Source organism: Phascolarctos cinereus, unplaced genomic scaffold, assembly GCF_003287225.1.
Source record: "Phascolarctos cinereus isolate Bilbo 61053 unplaced genomic scaffold, phaCin_HiC Scaffold_5;HRSCAF=322, whole genome shotgun sequence".
Taxonomy (NCBI): domain Eukaryota; kingdom Metazoa; phylum Chordata; class Mammalia; order Diprotodontia; family Phascolarctidae; genus Phascolarctos; species Phascolarctos cinereus.
Window position 1 is genome coordinate 294,297,040 of NW_027555958.1, and position 18,397 is coordinate 294,315,436.

At 41.0% G+C, this 18,397-nt stretch overlaps 1 protein-coding gene across 1 annotated transcript in view; it reads right to left on the bottom strand.

Annotated features, from left to right (window-relative positions):
- Positions 1-18,397, bottom strand: part of NMT1 (N-myristoyltransferase 1) — a 57,183-nt gene that overhangs the window by 9,164 nt on the left and 29,622 nt on the right. The window contains exons 3-8 of the mRNA XM_020997412.2: positions 18,253-18,397; positions 5,768-5,886; positions 4,755-4,846; positions 2,431-2,547; positions 1,285-1,455; positions 488-596 (exon numbers count right to left, since the gene is read on the bottom strand). Coding sequence (XP_020853071.1) covers positions 488-596; positions 1,285-1,455; positions 2,431-2,547; positions 4,755-4,846; positions 5,768-5,886; positions 18,253-18,397 — 753 coding nt within the window. The remainder of the gene's footprint in view (positions 1-487; positions 597-1,284; positions 1,456-2,430; positions 2,548-4,754; positions 4,847-5,767; positions 5,887-18,252) is intronic.

Genomic DNA, 18,397 nt, shown 5'->3' on the forward strand with positions numbered 1-18,397 from the left:
AGTTCTGAAATTCTACAATCCTATGAAAATTGACTGGTCACCCCTAGAAGAAAAAGCAGAAACAAAATCTAGGGATTTAGACACCTATTCCAAATTCTGTTCATGAGCCTAAGAATGTGCATTTAATTCATAAACAGTTAGCTTAATAGACATGGAGCAATGTGATGAAGGTAGTAAATAACACAGAATACATTTGTTGGCTTGGAAATGCATTACTGTGCATGAATTCTGTGGCAACAGATTTACTTACCAATTTCTCCATCTTTTGTAAAAGGGAGTGGCTGGGCTATTTGACCACAAAAGTTCTTTCTACTCTGAAAATTCACAGGTTCTAATTGTTCTTTACTTAGACTAATATAAAAATGAACTGGTATTCTCTAAGTACATGGCAACTGATAGCGAGGCTTCTCTGCCATCTGCAGAATTTGGCTTTCAATCACAGCAAGCACCACCACCATCCAGATGGTGACCACCAAACAGCACCCACCTCTGGTAGTCGGTATAACTTCATGGTGCGCTGCATGGTCATGTTCCTACTCAAATGTGAGAATTTCACTTCAATCAACTTCCGTGGGTTAAGGGATCGGTGCCAGTACCTGTAGAGACACAAGATGCCTATCTTCAGGAGATGCTGGCTAACATAGAAGACAAGGACATGTAAGTCTCTAGATGGCCAGAAGATGGCATGAAAGACCCACACTCAACCTGGGATATAAACAAACATTTCCCAAACACTGAAGAACAGGGCCATGCTTCAGATCCTCAGACGGCTGTACCACGCGCCATGAAACATCCAGCACTTTCTCTGTCTGTGTGTCTGTGTCTCTCTTTCGCCACTTAAAGAAGACTAAAGCTCAAAAGGCAGCCCTCTTGTTTTTTCACAGCAAGTAAATGAGGAGAGAGCCAACATTCTTTCTCCTGGAACTTGGGACCAAGTCAACAAAAAAAGGCAATTGTTATTTCTACTTAATGCCAGTGTTAGCATGATTATCACCTCTTGAATTTATCTAGTGCTTTTACTTTTAAAAGATAATTCATATTTTTTACTTCAATTTATCCAAATAAATCAATAAGAGAGTCAAACCCAAGTCTCTCTTTCCATTTTAAAGAGAAGTTGCTCCAAGTCCAGCAGCAATTTAGGGACATGGCAGCAACAGGAACCTAGGTTTTGGGAATCCCAGTTTAGGGTCTGCATTGGGCTTAGCGAAAGGAGAAAATCCTTGAGGTCATAATGCAAACACTCATCAGAACTATTCCCAGGACTGAGCAGGGTGGGATTTTTACCTGCAAGTGCCGACAGGTTTGGGTAGTACTACCCCAGCAGTGTAAACAGCCTGGAAGATGCCCTCCAAGTGGACTCTCCGGGTTATCTCTCTAATCAGCACTGGTGCCACCCGCTTGGAACGCAATTTCTTGTGGACACACAGAAAGTTGATCTCTACCATCTTCTTCTCTCTGGAGCAGGAAGGAAAAACAGCTGGAAACACCAAGCCCTTCTGGTAGAGAAACTTTTTCCTGCCCTTCTTTTATTAATTGATATATTTAATACTGAGGAAGAACTACTACTGTGCTTGGGTGCTGGGTGAGGAGCCTGCTTGCTGGATCTGATTTTATTCAGATTTACCTCCCTTCACTTCTGACGGTCACAAAAACCACACTTCCCTGACTGGCTAGCTATCCTGCTGTCTTCCAAGAAGTTCCCTGGCCTTGTTAATTCAGAACAGTTTAGGATATGTATTCTTTGAGGGGAAGGTAAGGGAAGAGGAATTGAAGATGAATTCTATCCATCTGGAGAAATAGAACAATGGGGAAGCTAAGCTGTCTGATTTCCATGGTCAATAATAATGATAATAGCTAGCATTTCTATATCACTTTGAGGTTTGCAAAGCATTTCACATATCATGGCCACATCTGTGCCCTTGCAAGTCATCTGGCTGTCTGGAGCCCAGTGCCCTCATCTATAAAATGAAGGTGTTAGATTAGATCACCTCTGAGGATCTTCCTAGCTCCAAAGCCATGACTCTATGACCATCACCAGGTCAAGCCAGAGAGGTGGGACAGTGCTGGGAACATAGAGAACAGAGTTCAAACTTCAATTTTGAATGATCCATACTTGGAATCTGGTACAAATCTTTGGGGGCTCACTTTGTCTTCCATTTCTAAATGTGCAAAAATGAGAATTTATGGCTAGGTCAGGTCAGGAACTTAAAGAAATTGTCTTCTCCATGCTGCAGCATGCCACCTTAGCTGGGCATCCGGCAGATGCTTCTAGTCACCAATGACTGTAACTGCAGCATCACAGAGGAGAACAGGAGGTTCCTGTTATGGAAATGTCCCTAAGCTTAGACCTTTTCCTCCTCCAATGTTTCCTTGACCCATTCTCTCCAAGGAAGAATGAGGTGAACCTGCCTGGGCAACAGTGAGACTTACGTGTCATAGATATGGATCCTTGCAGGAATGGCACTGATGAAGCCCACCAGTTTGTTGCTTGAGATGACTCGGACTCCACAGTGCCATTGGGGGAGCCAGCCCGGGGGGCGAAGAGCCCTGGAAGGTAAAAGAGAAGACCCTGTGCCATGACTCTACTCTTAGCAGCCCACACTCTTCTCTCCAAGGGCTGCATCTCTTCAGGGGAGAATTCCCTCATGCAACTGGAACATGAGACAGCCCCTTTCGCCAGCTCATCTCTCTTGGCTTTATCATTTCTCACTGAATTCGAGATTCACCAAGAAGAAATTATCCCATTCTTTCTCACCTACTCTGCCAGTCATATCCTCTACTGACCACAAAGCAATAAATATTATAATCAATAAACGGCCCTTGCAGAAAGGCTTCAAATTTAAATGAGAGGAAATAATTTAATCCTAAAGAGTGGATAGATCGAAGAACAAATCACAGAAGCAACAGATCATTTTAATAACATACCAAAGGTTTGGAGATGCAGCCTACTTACTTTACCATTTCAAAACAACAAATGAACAGAATTCCTTTCAGTGTTTCACTGACCAACAATTCCCTATGGCTAGTGGCTAGCCATCAATTTCCTTTAGTCTCTTTTTTTGTTTTAAAAAAAGATAAATTTTTGTATTAAAATAGCTAAATTTAAGGAAACATAAAAGCAGATGAAACATTTAGCAAATAAAACATTTTCAAGCAAACAAAGGCTTAGATATCATGAGGCATCTTCATACTCCTCAAATGGTACAATGTTCCTGGGCCTGCTGTCTTAGGCCCCTCCTTAAGGCTTTGCTGCTTCCCTCTCACTTTCCTTAATGGTCAGTCTAGGCCCTGGTCAACGAAAGATTCTGCTAATTAAATTAAGGCTATGAGGTCCCAATTTTCACACAACTGAGTATACTTCCTTAGCTGCTTAAAAATGGAGGAGGGGGGAGCAATTCCCTTCCCTTTCCTCAAAATGGCTTTTCCACTTGTTTGCTCTTTTAACAAAACTGAGGGTAAAGGTGAGGCACACAAACTCTGCCGTCTCCTACGGTTCACTGTCTGTTATGACAGCTTCAATGACTCTAATGATTTCAACACTCCATTCAAGGTTAAGTTCTTCCTCTTTCACTTAGGCTTAGGATGGGCAGGTGATTTGCATTAGGCACTAAAATTACACCATAATTCTTTCCATTTATCATTTGTCATTTCCATTTGTCATTCTGAAGTGGACAGCAGTTCCTGGTGCCCAGAATCTACCCACCTCCCACTCTAGCTGCCATAAGAAAGCACTCAAGATATGAACAGACAGTTCTCAGATGAAGAAATTAAAGCCATCTATAGTCATATGAAAAAATACTCTAAACCGTTATTGATTAGAGAAATGCAAATCAAAACAACTCTGAGGTACCACATCACACCTATCAGATTGGCCAACATGACAAAACAGGAAAATAGTAAATGCTGGAGAAGATGTGGGGAAAATTGGAACCCTAATACATTGTTGGTGGAGTTGTGAAATGATCCAACCATTTTGGAGAACAATTTGGAACTATGCCCAAAGGGCTACAAAAATGTGCATACCCTTTGATCCAGCAATAGCACTTCTAGGGCTATATCCCAAAGAGATCAAACAAATGGGAAAAGGACCCACATGTACAAAAATATTCATAGCAGCTCTTTCTGTGGTGGCAAAGAATTGGAAATTGAGAGGATACCCATCAATTGGGGAATGGCCGACTAATTTGTGGTAAATGAATGTAATGGAATACTATTGTGCTGTAAGAAATGATGAACAGGCTGACTTCAGAGAAACCTGGAAAGACTTATATGGTCTGATGCTGAGTGAAGTGAGCAGAACCAAGAGGACTTTGTACACAATAACAGCCACATTACGCAATGACTAAGATTGTTAAACTGAACCCTTCTCAGCATTACAAGGATCTAAGACATCTCCAGAGGCCTCGGGATGGAAAATGCTGTCCACATCCAAAGAAAGAACTATGGAAGTCGAATTGCTATCACTTATTTTTACCTTCTGTTGAGTTTTATTTCATCTTTCTGATGGTTCCTCCTATTGGTTTTAATTTTTACTTACAACTTCACTAATATGAAAATATGTTTAATGGGTATGTAAATGTAAAGCCTATATCAGATTATTCGCCATCTTGGGGAGGGTGGGGGGGAGGAAGGGGGAGAAAAAATTTCAACTTGAAAGCGTATGGAAGTGATTGTTGATAAATCAAAATAAATTAATAAAATTTTTAAAAAATTTAAAAAAAATTAAAAAAAAAAAAAGAGCACTCAAGACTCACCACAAAAGGAACTCAGGTGAGTAGTCAAATCGGAACATGTTGTCATCATCTTCCACGTAATTCTCATTCAGGAGGGTGTACAGTTCTTTCAGCTGAAGAGACACAAGGGGATCTATTAAAGAGCTGTCTTTGCTACACCAGGGGCCAGGCTTGAAGACTGCTTGGCCTCTTTTTTTCATTTGTACAGGGCTTGATGAAGATGAAACTTTGAGCTCTCTTTACTCCAAGTTTGGCAGAGATTCTAGAAACAAATGCTGTAGTTACTGATGGAAAGCTGAGGCACAGAGGGATAGAGTAGTGGTCTCAAAATAGGTTAGTGATAGAGTAAGAATACCATTCAACTTGTGCTGAACACACTATAACAAAAAAGATTTGTGAGTATTCCAATTTACTATGTGTAAATGTTTTAGGGAAAACTGTAATTCTCAGAAAATGATTTTAAAAAGAATGTTCTAAGTAAAATCACAACTAATTTCCACTATACCCTGGCTACCAGTCTTTGGCCCAACCTGCTTTCCTGTGGAGTTCTCATTTTGTTATCTGTTACCAAGAGACCTGAATTTGTCATTAAAATCCAGAAATGCAGAATAGTCTTTACCATTATTTCCGAAGATCCTAATGAGTAGAGATGCCTCAGTGGAGTAAATATGCTTTGGGGAATTCAGGGTAACATGGGGCAGAGAGAAATCTTCATAAAATAATCAGTCAGATACAGACTAGGAGGACAAGGGGGAAAAAGACATTTGAATAAGGCAGCTGAGGAAGATAACCTGTCAGAAAAACCAAGACAAGTTCACAAAGAGTCAGTCCCTGAGCACAGTATAGAATCTACTTTGAATCTCAAGTTTCTTTGCTTCACCTGTGAAAGAGGATTTCCCCAAAGAAGTCCTGAGTAAAAGCAATCTCAGGGTGGTTCTTTCTCTCAGGTGGGGTTAGTTTCAGGTGTTATCCACTCTAAATATTTGCTCACTGGTTGGCTAGGAGACAGTCAGCTGGGTCCAAGGCCTACTTACCACACCTCGATCCCCTAGGTCCAAGGCATCCCAGGTGAAGCCCTGGGGCAGGGTATAGGGCTCTTGACGGATGTTGTCTTTGTCAGGTTCCACGGGACCATGGGTATTCACCACTTCTCCTACAAGAAGAAAATTGGGATAAGCCTTTCTTCCTTTGTGCCAATTCATTTTGAGTCCCCTTAGCCTGGGGGTGGTGGTGGTGGGGATTAGAAAAAAGGTCTCAGCTCAAAATCAGCTAAAGTAAGTTACTTGTGTTCCTGATCTAAGAGCACACACTATATCCCTGGAGTAGTAGCCAACTTCCATAGCTATTGCTGGCCTGGAATCTCAGCCTGTCAGTCCTTCACCTCAGGACAATTATCAGGATTCAAGATGGGTGAATTTTTGAAATCCTTTAAAAATGTCCCTTTAGTAACCAAATAACAAATATTTGTCTCCAAAAACTTGGCATGTTCTCTCTTGGTCAATTTGGAGACTGTTCCTATCCCTCTACCCCAGCCTACCACTCCAAGAGGATTTAACAACAAGGTTGTTTTTGTGTAAAGAGCTACAATGGCTTATAGGGAGGGCAACTTTCTTGGATCAAACCATCTTTCTTTAGGCGCCAGGCTCAATGTTCTTGATGCCAGCTCTGGCTTTCAGAGATGTGAATAAGTTTGTTACCATTGCCAATCCAGGGCCTTTCATGTTCATAGGGTTCCTTCAACAGTGGCCTTCCTATTGAAACAGTGACTTACCTCTCAAAAGGGCCTATGCTCTTCCAAGAAGTGACCCTCCTGGGCAGAGATCCTATACTACTGGCAATCTGTCTGAATTCTAATGCAAAAGTTCCTTTGAAGCGCAATGCAGGCCTGAGTTGTGCTCAGGCAGCACAAAAAGCCAAGGCCTCAGACTTTCTACCCAGACTTCTTCCTAGATGAATTCTGGTAAATCGATCAACTCACTCTGTGTATTTTGGCAAACCAGAGACTAAATCATCAACCCTCAAGGAGTGGGATTTAAAAAAAAAAGTTTTCGTGATATGCTTTCCCAACAAAGCACAGTTATAAAAAAGCTTTCATGTCACTTCCCTGCTCAAGAACCCAGAGAAGCACCTGTGGTCAACTATATCCAACCTAAACTCCTCTTCCAGGCATTTAAGATCCCTTAAGAAGTGGTACAACTCCTGATGTCCCCTCTCATTACTTTACTGTATTTACTCTCCTTCCCCCATCGTATTTCCACTTCCTCATGTTGAATTATTAGTTAATGATGGACCCTTTATATTTTTGCTTATTTGTTTCTGAAACTTGAAATGTTCTTGTGTTTCTTTTTACCAGCTTAGGCACACAACCTGATGATTTACAATAGGCTAGCCTTTTCTGTTATGAGCTCATGGGCTGCTCTAATCCTCAAAAACCCTACCAACCTTCTTTGTCTCCCTAGGCCTGACCAGCTGTTTAAGAATCTTTGAAGCAAGTCAGCCTCTCCAAGGGGTGTTGTATAGAATCTGTGGAGGAGAAAGGTGAAGAGCAGAGGAGGAACTATGAATCTGTTACTGTAGTACTTGGTAATGGAACCAACAAAATCTCCCCAAAATCAAAATTAATCAAAAGGCTTCAAATTTTAAAAAGGGAAGGAGTGAGTAAGGAGACCCCCTTATATACATCACCTAAGTTAGATAAGGAAGGGGAGAAAGGAATAAGTATTTATATAGTGCTTACTATGTGCCAAACACTGTACTAAGAGCTTGACAGATATTATCTCATTTGATATCTAGGTACTATAAAGAGTAGCCACAAAGGACGAATAGCAGCTGAGACACCTTGAAATTCATAAGAGAAAAAATCTAAGAAAGAAGCCAGTAGTAAAAACCATGGCCTTTAATGACTATATACAAATGCCCAAAGTTTTGGCAACAAACTAGAGGTCACTAGAGATGTGCTAGAGGTCAGAACATGTGACAGACACATATGACTTGGGAAAAATCCACGATTGAATTATGGCTCTGGATGGTTATAAATTATTTAAAAACAAAACAAAATAAAACCCACAACACAGGATAGGTAAGAGGGGTGAGTTGTGTTATAAGTTAAAGCCATGTGAAGAATCCAGGAAGTAATGGGGAGAAGCATGACAGAAAGTATTTCAGTGAAGGTCAAAGAAGAGAAAAACAGAAGTAATTCTGTCATTGGAGCATATACTACTACAGACCACCTGGACAGAAAGAGAAAATAGATGAGTTTGGGAAATAGAACAAAATGTTGGTACAGAGGCATGATATGGTAGCGATGAGGCAATTACCCAAGACACCTGCTGAAGCTCACTCAAGCATGTGCTCGCGCTCTCTCTCTCTCTCTCTGTATGTTTGTGTGCGTCTCTGTCTCTGACAAAAGCACAGCAGCTAATAACTTCTTGATTTGTTTTCTTCATGATTTTATCATTCAAAAAGTAGAGGAACCAACATGGGGAAATTCTATCCTGGATCTGATTCTCACTCTGGGGTGGAAGTTATGGAAACCCTAGAAGGAAGTAGCTACGCCATTCTAGAATTTGTGATAGAGAAGAGCAAATCTGGGCAGAGTCTAATATGTAGCCTAGATTTTGGGAAAGCAGATTTCAAACTGTTCAGAGGACAGAGAGGCAGGATTCCATGGACTAAAATGTTTCAGGAGAATTTAGCCCAGGAGGGATCAGAGATGCTCAAGAATGAAATTCTGAAGACACAAAAGGAAACAATTCCAATGTGAAGGAAAAATGGGGCATGTCTGAAGAGACTGATGTGGCTGCACAGGAAACTCACCTTTTAGATTTGAAAAGGAAATGTGGAATTCCTGAAAATGGAAGCAAAATCAGGTAACAGAAGCTGAATGGAAGAATATCAGCTGAGACATGGCACAGTCCTATAAAAATAGTGTCAGGAATGCTAGGAGATCCAGCTTGTCAAAGATCTCTTGAAAAAGCAAATCAAGAAGGATCTCTTGGGGCAGCTAGGTGGCAGGCTGGATAGAGCTCTGGCCTTGGAGTCAGGAGGACCTGAGTTCAAATTCGACCTCAGACACTTGACACTTACTAACTGTATGACCCTGGGAATGTCACTTAACTCTGAATGCCTCACCAAAAAAAAAAAAAAGTCGTATTTCAGCAGCCCAACTTTCAACTCATTCTTGATGCTGCCATGGCCCTGGCTACTGGACTGATGGCCTGGAATTCATGGGAAGCAGCCTGTGACCTTGGAATCCTCCAGGGATGACCCTGGTCAATACCTCCTAACCCTCCTCTAACCTTCCTGTGCCTCACCCCCAGGTGAAGTATGGCTGCAGGTATCTTTCTTTCTTCTTTTTTTTTTTTTTGAAGCCGAATGAAATGATCTAAATTCCAAAAGACTCATGATGGAAAATGCTATCCACATTCAGAGAAAGAACTATGGAGTCTGAATGCAGATCGAGATATACTATTTTCCTTTTTGTTGTTTTTGTTTTTTGTTTTTTCTTTCTCATGGTTTTTCCCTTTTGTTCTGATTCTTCTTTCACAACATGACTAATGTGGAAATATGTTTAATATGATCACACATGTACAGCCTATATCAGATTGCATGCCATTGTGAGGAGGGGAGAGTGGAAGGAGGAGGGAAGAATTTAGAACCCAAAATCGTATAAAAGCAAATGCTGAAAACAAAAAATTAATTAATTAAAAAATATAAAGCTGAGTTTGAAAAAAGGAAATCAATAAAAACCAGATATGGAAATCAATACCTAACAGACTTCTCTCTGCAGTAACTCATACTAAGATGACAGGTAGGATCATGGACTGCTCTAGTAATAGACGGGCCCAGAGATCTCAAACTCAGAAACTGGGAACTTGGAAGGAGAGCTTAGATCTAAAAACCTCAGCCCTGTGAAGGCTCCTCTCCTGAAGAGAACACTTAGGGTCCTGTTCCCCCCTCCCCCCAACTTGTCTTTTATCACTCAGGTCGATGTCAATCATTTAGTTGATGAGACATTTCACTTAGAATGGTGGTAACTTGTTGGGGTGGAAAAAAGGGAGAGAGAGAAAAAGTATAAAGCTGCCACAGTGTGTCCACCATTTAAACACCAAAGACAAAGGTGAAACCCCTGGTGGGATCATAGCCTGTATTGCTGGGCCTGGGAAGCAGGCTCCTACCCTGGAAGGGAGTTTTATTTTGGTTACTTCCTTTGACAGCCCAAACTTTACTTCCCTCCTGGATAGGACACTTCATGTGAATGCTAAAGCATCCAATTAAGTTTATACTTTAAAAAAGCCCTAAGAAGCCTCTGCCGGTTTTCTTCCCCCCCCCCCCCCCCCCCCCCCCCCGTCTCCTCAGCACTCATGTGCTCAGTCAGTACTTGCTTGTTACACTGCTTCATACTTTTTTCTTGAGTGGTTTTACGTGGACATGATAGGTTTGGTCTCCTCTGCTCTAATGTCATCTCCTCCCAGGCAGGGATGAGCTGGTCTCTCTTCTGTGCTCCTTCTCTTCACACTGCCTATTTGGCTCTGAGCAAGTGCTCTCAGGGCTCTTTGGACTACCAAGGGAAAGTTTATAAATTTGTATCAAAGAAATATATGAAATTTTGTAAATTTATAAACTTATAAAGTCCAATTGATCTGGAATTAGAGGATTCTTTGACTAAACCAGGGGCCCCAGTATTTCCTTCAGAAGGCGGTCATGAAATTTCCATAAGGTCTCTCTGATTTTCTAGCACAAAAGGGAACTACCAAAAGCACAAAAAACGTAGGGTTCACTTCAGTCTGTGGCTTGAAAAATATAAAATTAGCTGTCAGGTTCAAAGCAAGCTATCAAGAGCTTAAGGAAATGTCTGGGGGTGCCCTTCCAGTCAGCCTATGAGGCACAGTGTATACTAAGTCAAGTACCAGACTTGGAGGCAGGGAAGCCTAGGTCCAAATCCTCTCTGATACCAACCAAGCAGTGTGACTTACAGGAACAATAACTCCTAAGACTGGAAAACGACTGCTGGCATACTTCCCCGGTCACTTAAAGTTATAACAAGCCCAACAGACAAGTACCTGGTGTTCCTTGGTCTCGGTGGGCTCCCTCCTGCCATGCAAGTGAACATAGCAAGGGCAGTTGTGTCCCACTGAACTACTGCTGTCCATTTGATTAATAGCCTTTCTATGAAAGTTTACAAAGCATCCTTCTGCAAAATGTCATATATTGTTTACAATTGTTTCATTCCAATCTTGAGCCTGAACCATCAGACAGTCCTGAGTCAGATCTGCACCAATATTTTTGGCATAGCTGTTGGTGTTTGCATAAAATGATTCAGCAGCTGACTTCTTGATTGACATGGGAGAATGATGATTAGAAGGCTTGATAAGAACTCTGGAATGCTGTGACCACTGTTTCTGGCCACATACTTTGAGTTCTCTCAATAAAGAGAAATGATGCGGTAGGATTAATCCTCTGGGTGTCTAAGGAAGTTGACAGAGAAAGTAAAGGCAAGCCTTTCCTGGCTATTGCTAACATCCCCAAAAAAGCTAGATTGCCAATATAAAGAAAATAAAAGCAAACCCTCCACATGCATTCAGCAACTAAAGAGAGAAGAATGTGTTTTGAGTTTTTAAGAACAATACTCTGAAGGCATAGAGGCAACTCATGAACTTAGTCAAAATTATTTGGGGGGATCTGGAGAGAGGGAAGTTTAGTTACTTGAGTTGAGACAGGACCATACAAATGTTAAGCTGGTATCTATGATAAACAAAATGTTGTCTGCTGCATTTAATAACTGTTATGATTGTAACCTCCAGGCCCACCAGCTATGTTAGGTGCAGACCTTCCCTAAAGACACAGTCTAAAAACTGCGTTGAATAGACTGTTTTGGACTCTTCATATGGCATTTAGGAGGCTAATAGCAACTGTATTATATGGTCTTTGGTGAGACTCTAGTGCAAGTTACAATGAGAAGCCCTTGAAAGGACAATATTTGAGTCTCCCCAGAGAACTTTCCATAACTGAAGATGTAGTCAAATACAATCAAGTTGATCTGAGGATAGCAAATAGTTAGCTGGACTTATGATAGGTGATAATAAACTGACTTCTGGAACAACACAGAATCCATTGCTCCCCTTGATAGGGGTGGCTGCTTCAGAGAAGAGTGGCCACTAAGCCAGGAGGAGCCACCCACTGATTAAACCTTAAAAGGAGTGCCCTGCCCCCCCGTCCAAACTCGGTTTGCCAGTTGTGCTGGGACTTGGCAAGCCTCTTTGGGACTTCCCATAAAGATTTTGGAAGGGGGTCCCTCCATCCCAGAAGCATACTGACAGCTCTCACATGGCAGCTAGAGCATATATACTGGCTTGGCTTAGATGAGCATGAGACTGGACCTCCTATCTCTGGATAGTTTTGATTTGTCTCTCCTTCCCCGAGCATAGATAAGTGACAAGTATGGGTGAGATGGATGTTCATAGCCACAGTGTCAATCTTATGGGTTTGGGAGGTCAAGAATTCATGGTCCCCAAGGACTATGCCTCCCTTCTACAACTATACTCTTAGGGTGGATCTTAGGATGACCACTGACCAACAGGCGGAGCGAAAGCTGTGGCTACACCCTCCCAAGTGGCTATCCCTGACTTATTAATAAGTTAAACCAACTAGCAGCAATGGTGGCTTAATAGGGACCAGGAATACTAAGGAGGTGCTTGGTTTTCTAACAACAGGGCAGTCAAACTGTCTACTGACTAGTTAGTTATAACTAGTCAGCCTCTGTGGAAGAAGAAGGCAGTCTTTCAGGAGAGGCCTCTGAAAGGAAAAAGATTTGGTATGTTCCCTCACACCTTTCCAGGGCTCCTAGGGAAGGAGAGGTCCTACCCTGTGGGCCGGGGAACACTGAATGGCTGGTGGTATAGGTCAGATTTTTATATCAAATTAGACAAGTTGTAAACAAGAAGGTAAATTGTGCCTTAGCTATCTTACTGCATATGACCATAGACCATAATAAGGACTGGTGATTACAACAGAAGAATCACTGCGACCTGTGCTATAGCCCTAATGTTTTAGGTACTGCTCCTGCTAACTGTCACCTTTTGACATGGGGAGATCTACTGTGAAATGAGCCTGACATCACTCTCACCACATGGACTGTACTCCTTCAAGGGGCTGTTTGATTTTTTTGTTGTGTTTCCTTTTCCTTTGTGTTTTTCTCCTTTTCTGCCAAATAGCCCTGAGGTCAGGGTTGTCTAGTAATAGCTCTAAGGTCATTTAAGTGGTAGAAGATTCCCTAGGACACCATTAGGACCAAGGATGGGATTAGTAGGAGCAACATATATTAAGACCAAAAAGTCCTTATGAGGTAGGTTACGCTAGTTTTCCTCTAAAAGGCAGCAAAACCATCCTCAAGACTGACCTGGCCCAGCAGACTAAGGCTCAAACCACTGACATAGCTCCCCACTGACATGTCTAAGGGCACAGGGAGCTGATGTTCCTCAGGCTTGACCACACAAGTTAATACAACTCCCCTGACCAAGCATGCCTCCATGAAGAGTTGAGGGCAGCTGTGTCCAACTGAATCAACACTATATTTTTTTGCTGATCATTCCTTCCTTGGATTGTCAAATAAGCTTCCTTTTGTAAAGTGTTACGTGGTCTATGTATGTCTCATTTCATTCCAATTCTGAGCCTGAATCACTACACTAGACCAAAACATTGACCATGGGCAGGCTATAAACCTCTGCCAACCTCAATGTCCTCATCTGTAAAATATGGATAATACTTGCTCTCACTATCACTTAGAGTTTTTCTTTTTAAGATATCGGAAAATTTTTATTCATCATCCAATACAACACATATTAAAATTCTGTTCAAAACCATAATATAATAAATGTTTTCAGCAGAAATAAACATCAATTTCATTAATTCAACTGAATATCCACAGATTTTATGACAAAATGAAGTAATTAATTTGCTTTGAGGAAAACGCTTAGCAGACCAAAAAGCCCTATATAAATGTGAATTATATTTTATTACCACCCTAGCCCACTGGAGAACCAATGGCTCAGAATCACGGGATTTTACCTGATTTTTGTGGTAATTGTTTCATTCTTTACAGTGTAGCCTTTTGTCTCAGTATTAGACAGCTAAAGAGAACTTGCTGCTCTCTAACCTCTATAGGAAACTCAGGGAGGGAGGGAGAATTTCAGGAAGTACTAATGATGATCTTTAACTCACTTAAAAATTCCACAGGAAAAATCCTATCTTTTCCTTTTTCTCTCTCTCCATTCTTCTCCCCAGTCTTATTTGCTCCCCTGGCCTTTAATACAGGAACCTGAAGATTAAACTATGATAGTAGACCAAAGAATAGAAACAACACTTGAAAAGACATGAGGTACCTAACCAATGAAGCAGAACTGTGTTCATAAAAAACTCAGATTGGTAAAGATGACAAAAGATGAAAAGATGAAGATGGTTTATACTGAAGGGGCTAAGGGGAAGACAGGCACACTGATGCACTGCTGGTATGATGATAAATTGATCCAACCACTTCAGGAAACAATTTGCAATAAGAATAAAAGTGTTAGTAAACCATGTCTACTCTTTGATCTTGTGATAAATATCACTAAATTCCTTGAGGCAAGGCAGGAAAGGTCCTACATATGTAAAAACATTTATAGTAGCACTTTTTGTCATAGAAAAAAATGGGAAAGAAAGTAGAAGCCCATCAATTATGGGACAGCTGAACAAACTGGGGCACAGGAATATAATGGAATATAATTATGCAGTAAGAAATGATGAGTATGACAATTAAGACATTTGAGGAGTCTGCAGGAAATGCTGTAGGGCCAAGGAAGCAGAAACAAGGGGATGATCACAATAATACAAAGGAAAAGAATACTCGACTTCAGAATTGGATCAATGCAGCATCTAATCATGATTTCAGAGGACTGGAAAGTGGAATGTGCCTCTCTGGGCACAGAACAGGCCTGCATTTTGCAAGCCATGGCCAATGTATTAATTAATTTTGCTTGGCTGTACTTGTTTACAAAGGAAAGCAGGTAATTTAATGGAAAGTGACAATGGAATAAAAAAATCAATTAAATATTTTACAAAAGAGGGAGAGAGGTGAGGAAAAGTAAATTTTCTGAGGAATAACATAGGAGTCAAATAAATGGAAACTTTTTAACCCTATTCTTCTCCTTCCAGTCCTACATGTGGCCAAATCATAAGACTTTGATCTGAAGCAAGAACAAGCAACCATCTCTTATCTTCTGAAAAGAGAAAAGGGGAGACTTAAGAAAAGCTAAAGAAATAGGATATCCTCTACCTAGTCACAAAAATCAATTCAATTTTAGGTAGGCCTCTGAGAAAAAAGTTAAAAAAAAAGTTTGACTGTTTGGCAGTAAAAAAGAAAATTACTACAGATATCCAGGAAACTTCCTGACCCCTTTTTGGGGTTTTCTTGGCAAAGCCACTGGGGTGATTTGCAATTTCCTTTTCCAGCTTAGATGAAGAACTGAGGCAAACAGGGTTAAGTGACTTCTAATGTAACTGGGAATACTTTAAACTTCTAAATAATTCTGGCTTTGGTGGAATAAATACCATCTAGTCACAACTCCCTAGTAATAGGGGCTAGAAGGCCAGAAGATGTTACCTATAAAAAACACCATGAATGGAAAATGCTATATGACTTCAATGCACTACTAGGCAGTCTGTATTATTAATAAATAGTCAGGCACTTATTTTATACTAATAATAGAGGCAATAAACCGGAAAAGAACCTGCCTAGGGGTCACACAGAGGCAGAGTTGGGATAATGCCTCAGTTCAACAGAGTGTCTTAACCTTACATGGGGTATTTATACAGGTTAGCCCATTTAAAAAGTCTCCCTTAATTGGTGCTGAAGGCTTCTTGATTAATTACAGGTCCAACAGGCAGCCATTTTGACCACTCTTCTACAAAATCCAACTTTATGTTCTGTTCACACTTCTGTGGTTGTTTGGTCTTCTCAGCTGGATCCAGCTCTTCCTGACCGCTTTTTGGGGTTTTCTTGGCAAAACCACTGGAGTGATTTGCCATTTCCTTTTCCAGCTTAGATGAAGAACTGAGGCAAACAGGGTTAAGTGACTTGTCCAGGGTTCCATGGCTAGTGTCTGAGGCCAGATTTGAACTCCTGATTCAAAGCCCAGTGCTCTATCCACTGGGCCACCTACCTGTCCTCCGCTCACACAGGCTATCAAAAATACTTTTTTTATTATGATAGTTTCTGTAAAACTTGTCCAAATATTCAGGAGAAACACAAATAAATTATCTCAACATATCTTTTCCTGAAGATTTCAGGGCCTCTATCTGCAATTATATAGATTTTCATGATAACTCTAAAAGGAAAGTCAATGGCTCTGCCTCTATTTAACAGATAGAGAAACCATAGCACACAGCAAAAAAACAATTGGTTCAAGGCTACCTATGAGGTCAATGGTGAAAGAAGTAGGAATAAAACTCAGTTTCTGGTCAGTACTCTTTCCCCTAGACTCTATTGTGCCTCCCCACGTCAAGGTAAGTCAAGTGGACCATTTTAAAATTCCTAAATGAACAAACTCAGTGAATACAGATTGGTAATGTTACATATATTAATTACAATACACCTCTTCATGCATTTCAGTGAATGGAGAATAATGCTATGCTATTCTAATCTCTCTTACTCCTTTAGGAAGAGATTTTCTCTCACTTCACTTCACTCTCACTCCCAATATTCTGTCCCAAGTAAAGGCATCTTTGGTCATCTAAAGCCTTGCAGGAGGGCTCAGCTAGTAGGCCTTAACTGAGAAAGTGGATAAGGAAGTGTGGGACAAGGAGATCTGAAAAGCAGGCTGTATAGCTACCTCAGTGCTAGTGATGACTGTGGCAACACACCTTCAGTTTCAGCTTTACACAGTCTCCACAGCCAACCCACTCACAACAAAGGAAATCTCCTTTGGCTTAGTCGCTTCACTCTTCAGTGTTGTCAGTGCACTGACAAAGCTTACTTACTGGCAACTAGGTGGATGGTAAATTTCTTTCTCCTGACTCCAAAATTCCTCCTGAACAGTGGAGATCTCTTCTGGCACACAAGTTGAAAAACACTGACCTGAGGTGGCTTTCCAAGGGACTACACATATCCACACTGAGGGCTAGGTAGGTAGCTCAATCTGCACCTCCCAAAATAGAATGATGGAGGGAGGGGCAGAGAGTTAAACTTAACCTACCTGCCCCAAGTGGGATTTCACATGCTGGATTACAGCTTTCCCAATTCAGTTAACCAGAGAAAAGTTCAATAAGAGGAGGTTGGAGAAGCTGCACATATGATCACATCTCAATTGTTTGTGTTTGTTAAAAGAAGCAGATATATAAATGATACATTATTGGTATTTGATGTTGCAATATAGCATATGACTTTTCCTACCTGCGTTGGAAGCAAGCTTACCTGAGAATTATATTTTTGGTCAGTACCATCTCTTGGAATGATGAGCTCCTTAAGTTGACGTGAAGCACTAATTCCTTTCATCTGTCCTAAATGTTCCTAGCTAAGGGTGTCAGTTGCCTCCTTTCTGTATTTCAGGACCTGATAACCAAATCTGGGTCACCCTGGGCCAGACTATTTATCGCATCCCCTATCAGTTCTGATCTTCTAAGGCTGAAGTCTCAATATTTTCCACAGGGCAGTACTCCCAACCATCCAATATTCTTTGGACTCACTGCTGGCTCCACGATGTCTTTCTTGAAGTATGTTAAGCAGAAGTATACACAGTAATACAGGTAGGTATGGTTATACCACTCCTACTTAGGTTCAGCTCATTTTAGAATGACCTTGCAGTCAGTTAACACACACTAAAAGTAAAAAGGAATTGATTGGGTGCTTTGCTAAGTGGTATAAGAAAGCCAGACCAGGATTAAAATTTGCCATTGGTAATCAAGTATTAATACTCTATCTCTGCATACAGACACACATATTTATTCTGTTCTGTACAAACATATAGCTGTCCTTTGCAACTCTGTCTTCAGTGAAAATATACTATGTGGCTACTGAGGTTCTCAAGAACCTGGGCACCATTCTACTTATCCAACTTTATTTTGAACTATTCCTCAATATTATACAAGTAAAAGATGTTTTTTATTAAAAAATACTAATAACAATATTAATTATAATAATAGTAGCTAACATTTTTATAGTACTAGGCATTAGGCTAAGGCAGCACTTTGCAATTATAATCTCATTTGATCTGTGAGGTAGAAGTTTTTATTACCCCCATTTAACAGCTGAGGAAACTAAAGCAAACAACTTGCCCAGGATTCCACAGCTAGTAAGTATCTGTGGTTGAATCTGAACTCAGGTCTTGCTGACTCCAGGCCCAGTGCTCTATCCACTATGCCACCCAAGGCCACCAGACTCATATGGTTATAAGGAAATAAGGTGACCATGAAGTAATGTTCCAAGTCCCTCTCTGGTACAGGGAAGACAGATTCTGTGTCAAAGACAAAGGAAAGAAACACCTACCAAGCTTAGGTACAGGCTGGGTGTCCCAAAACTGGTAACTACGCTTGCTGGCTTCCTCCATTGTTTTGGCAGGTCCTTGGCCTACTGAAAACAGCTCAATGGCTTTCTGTATTTCCTGGATTCTCTCCACTGGTAAAGAGTTCAC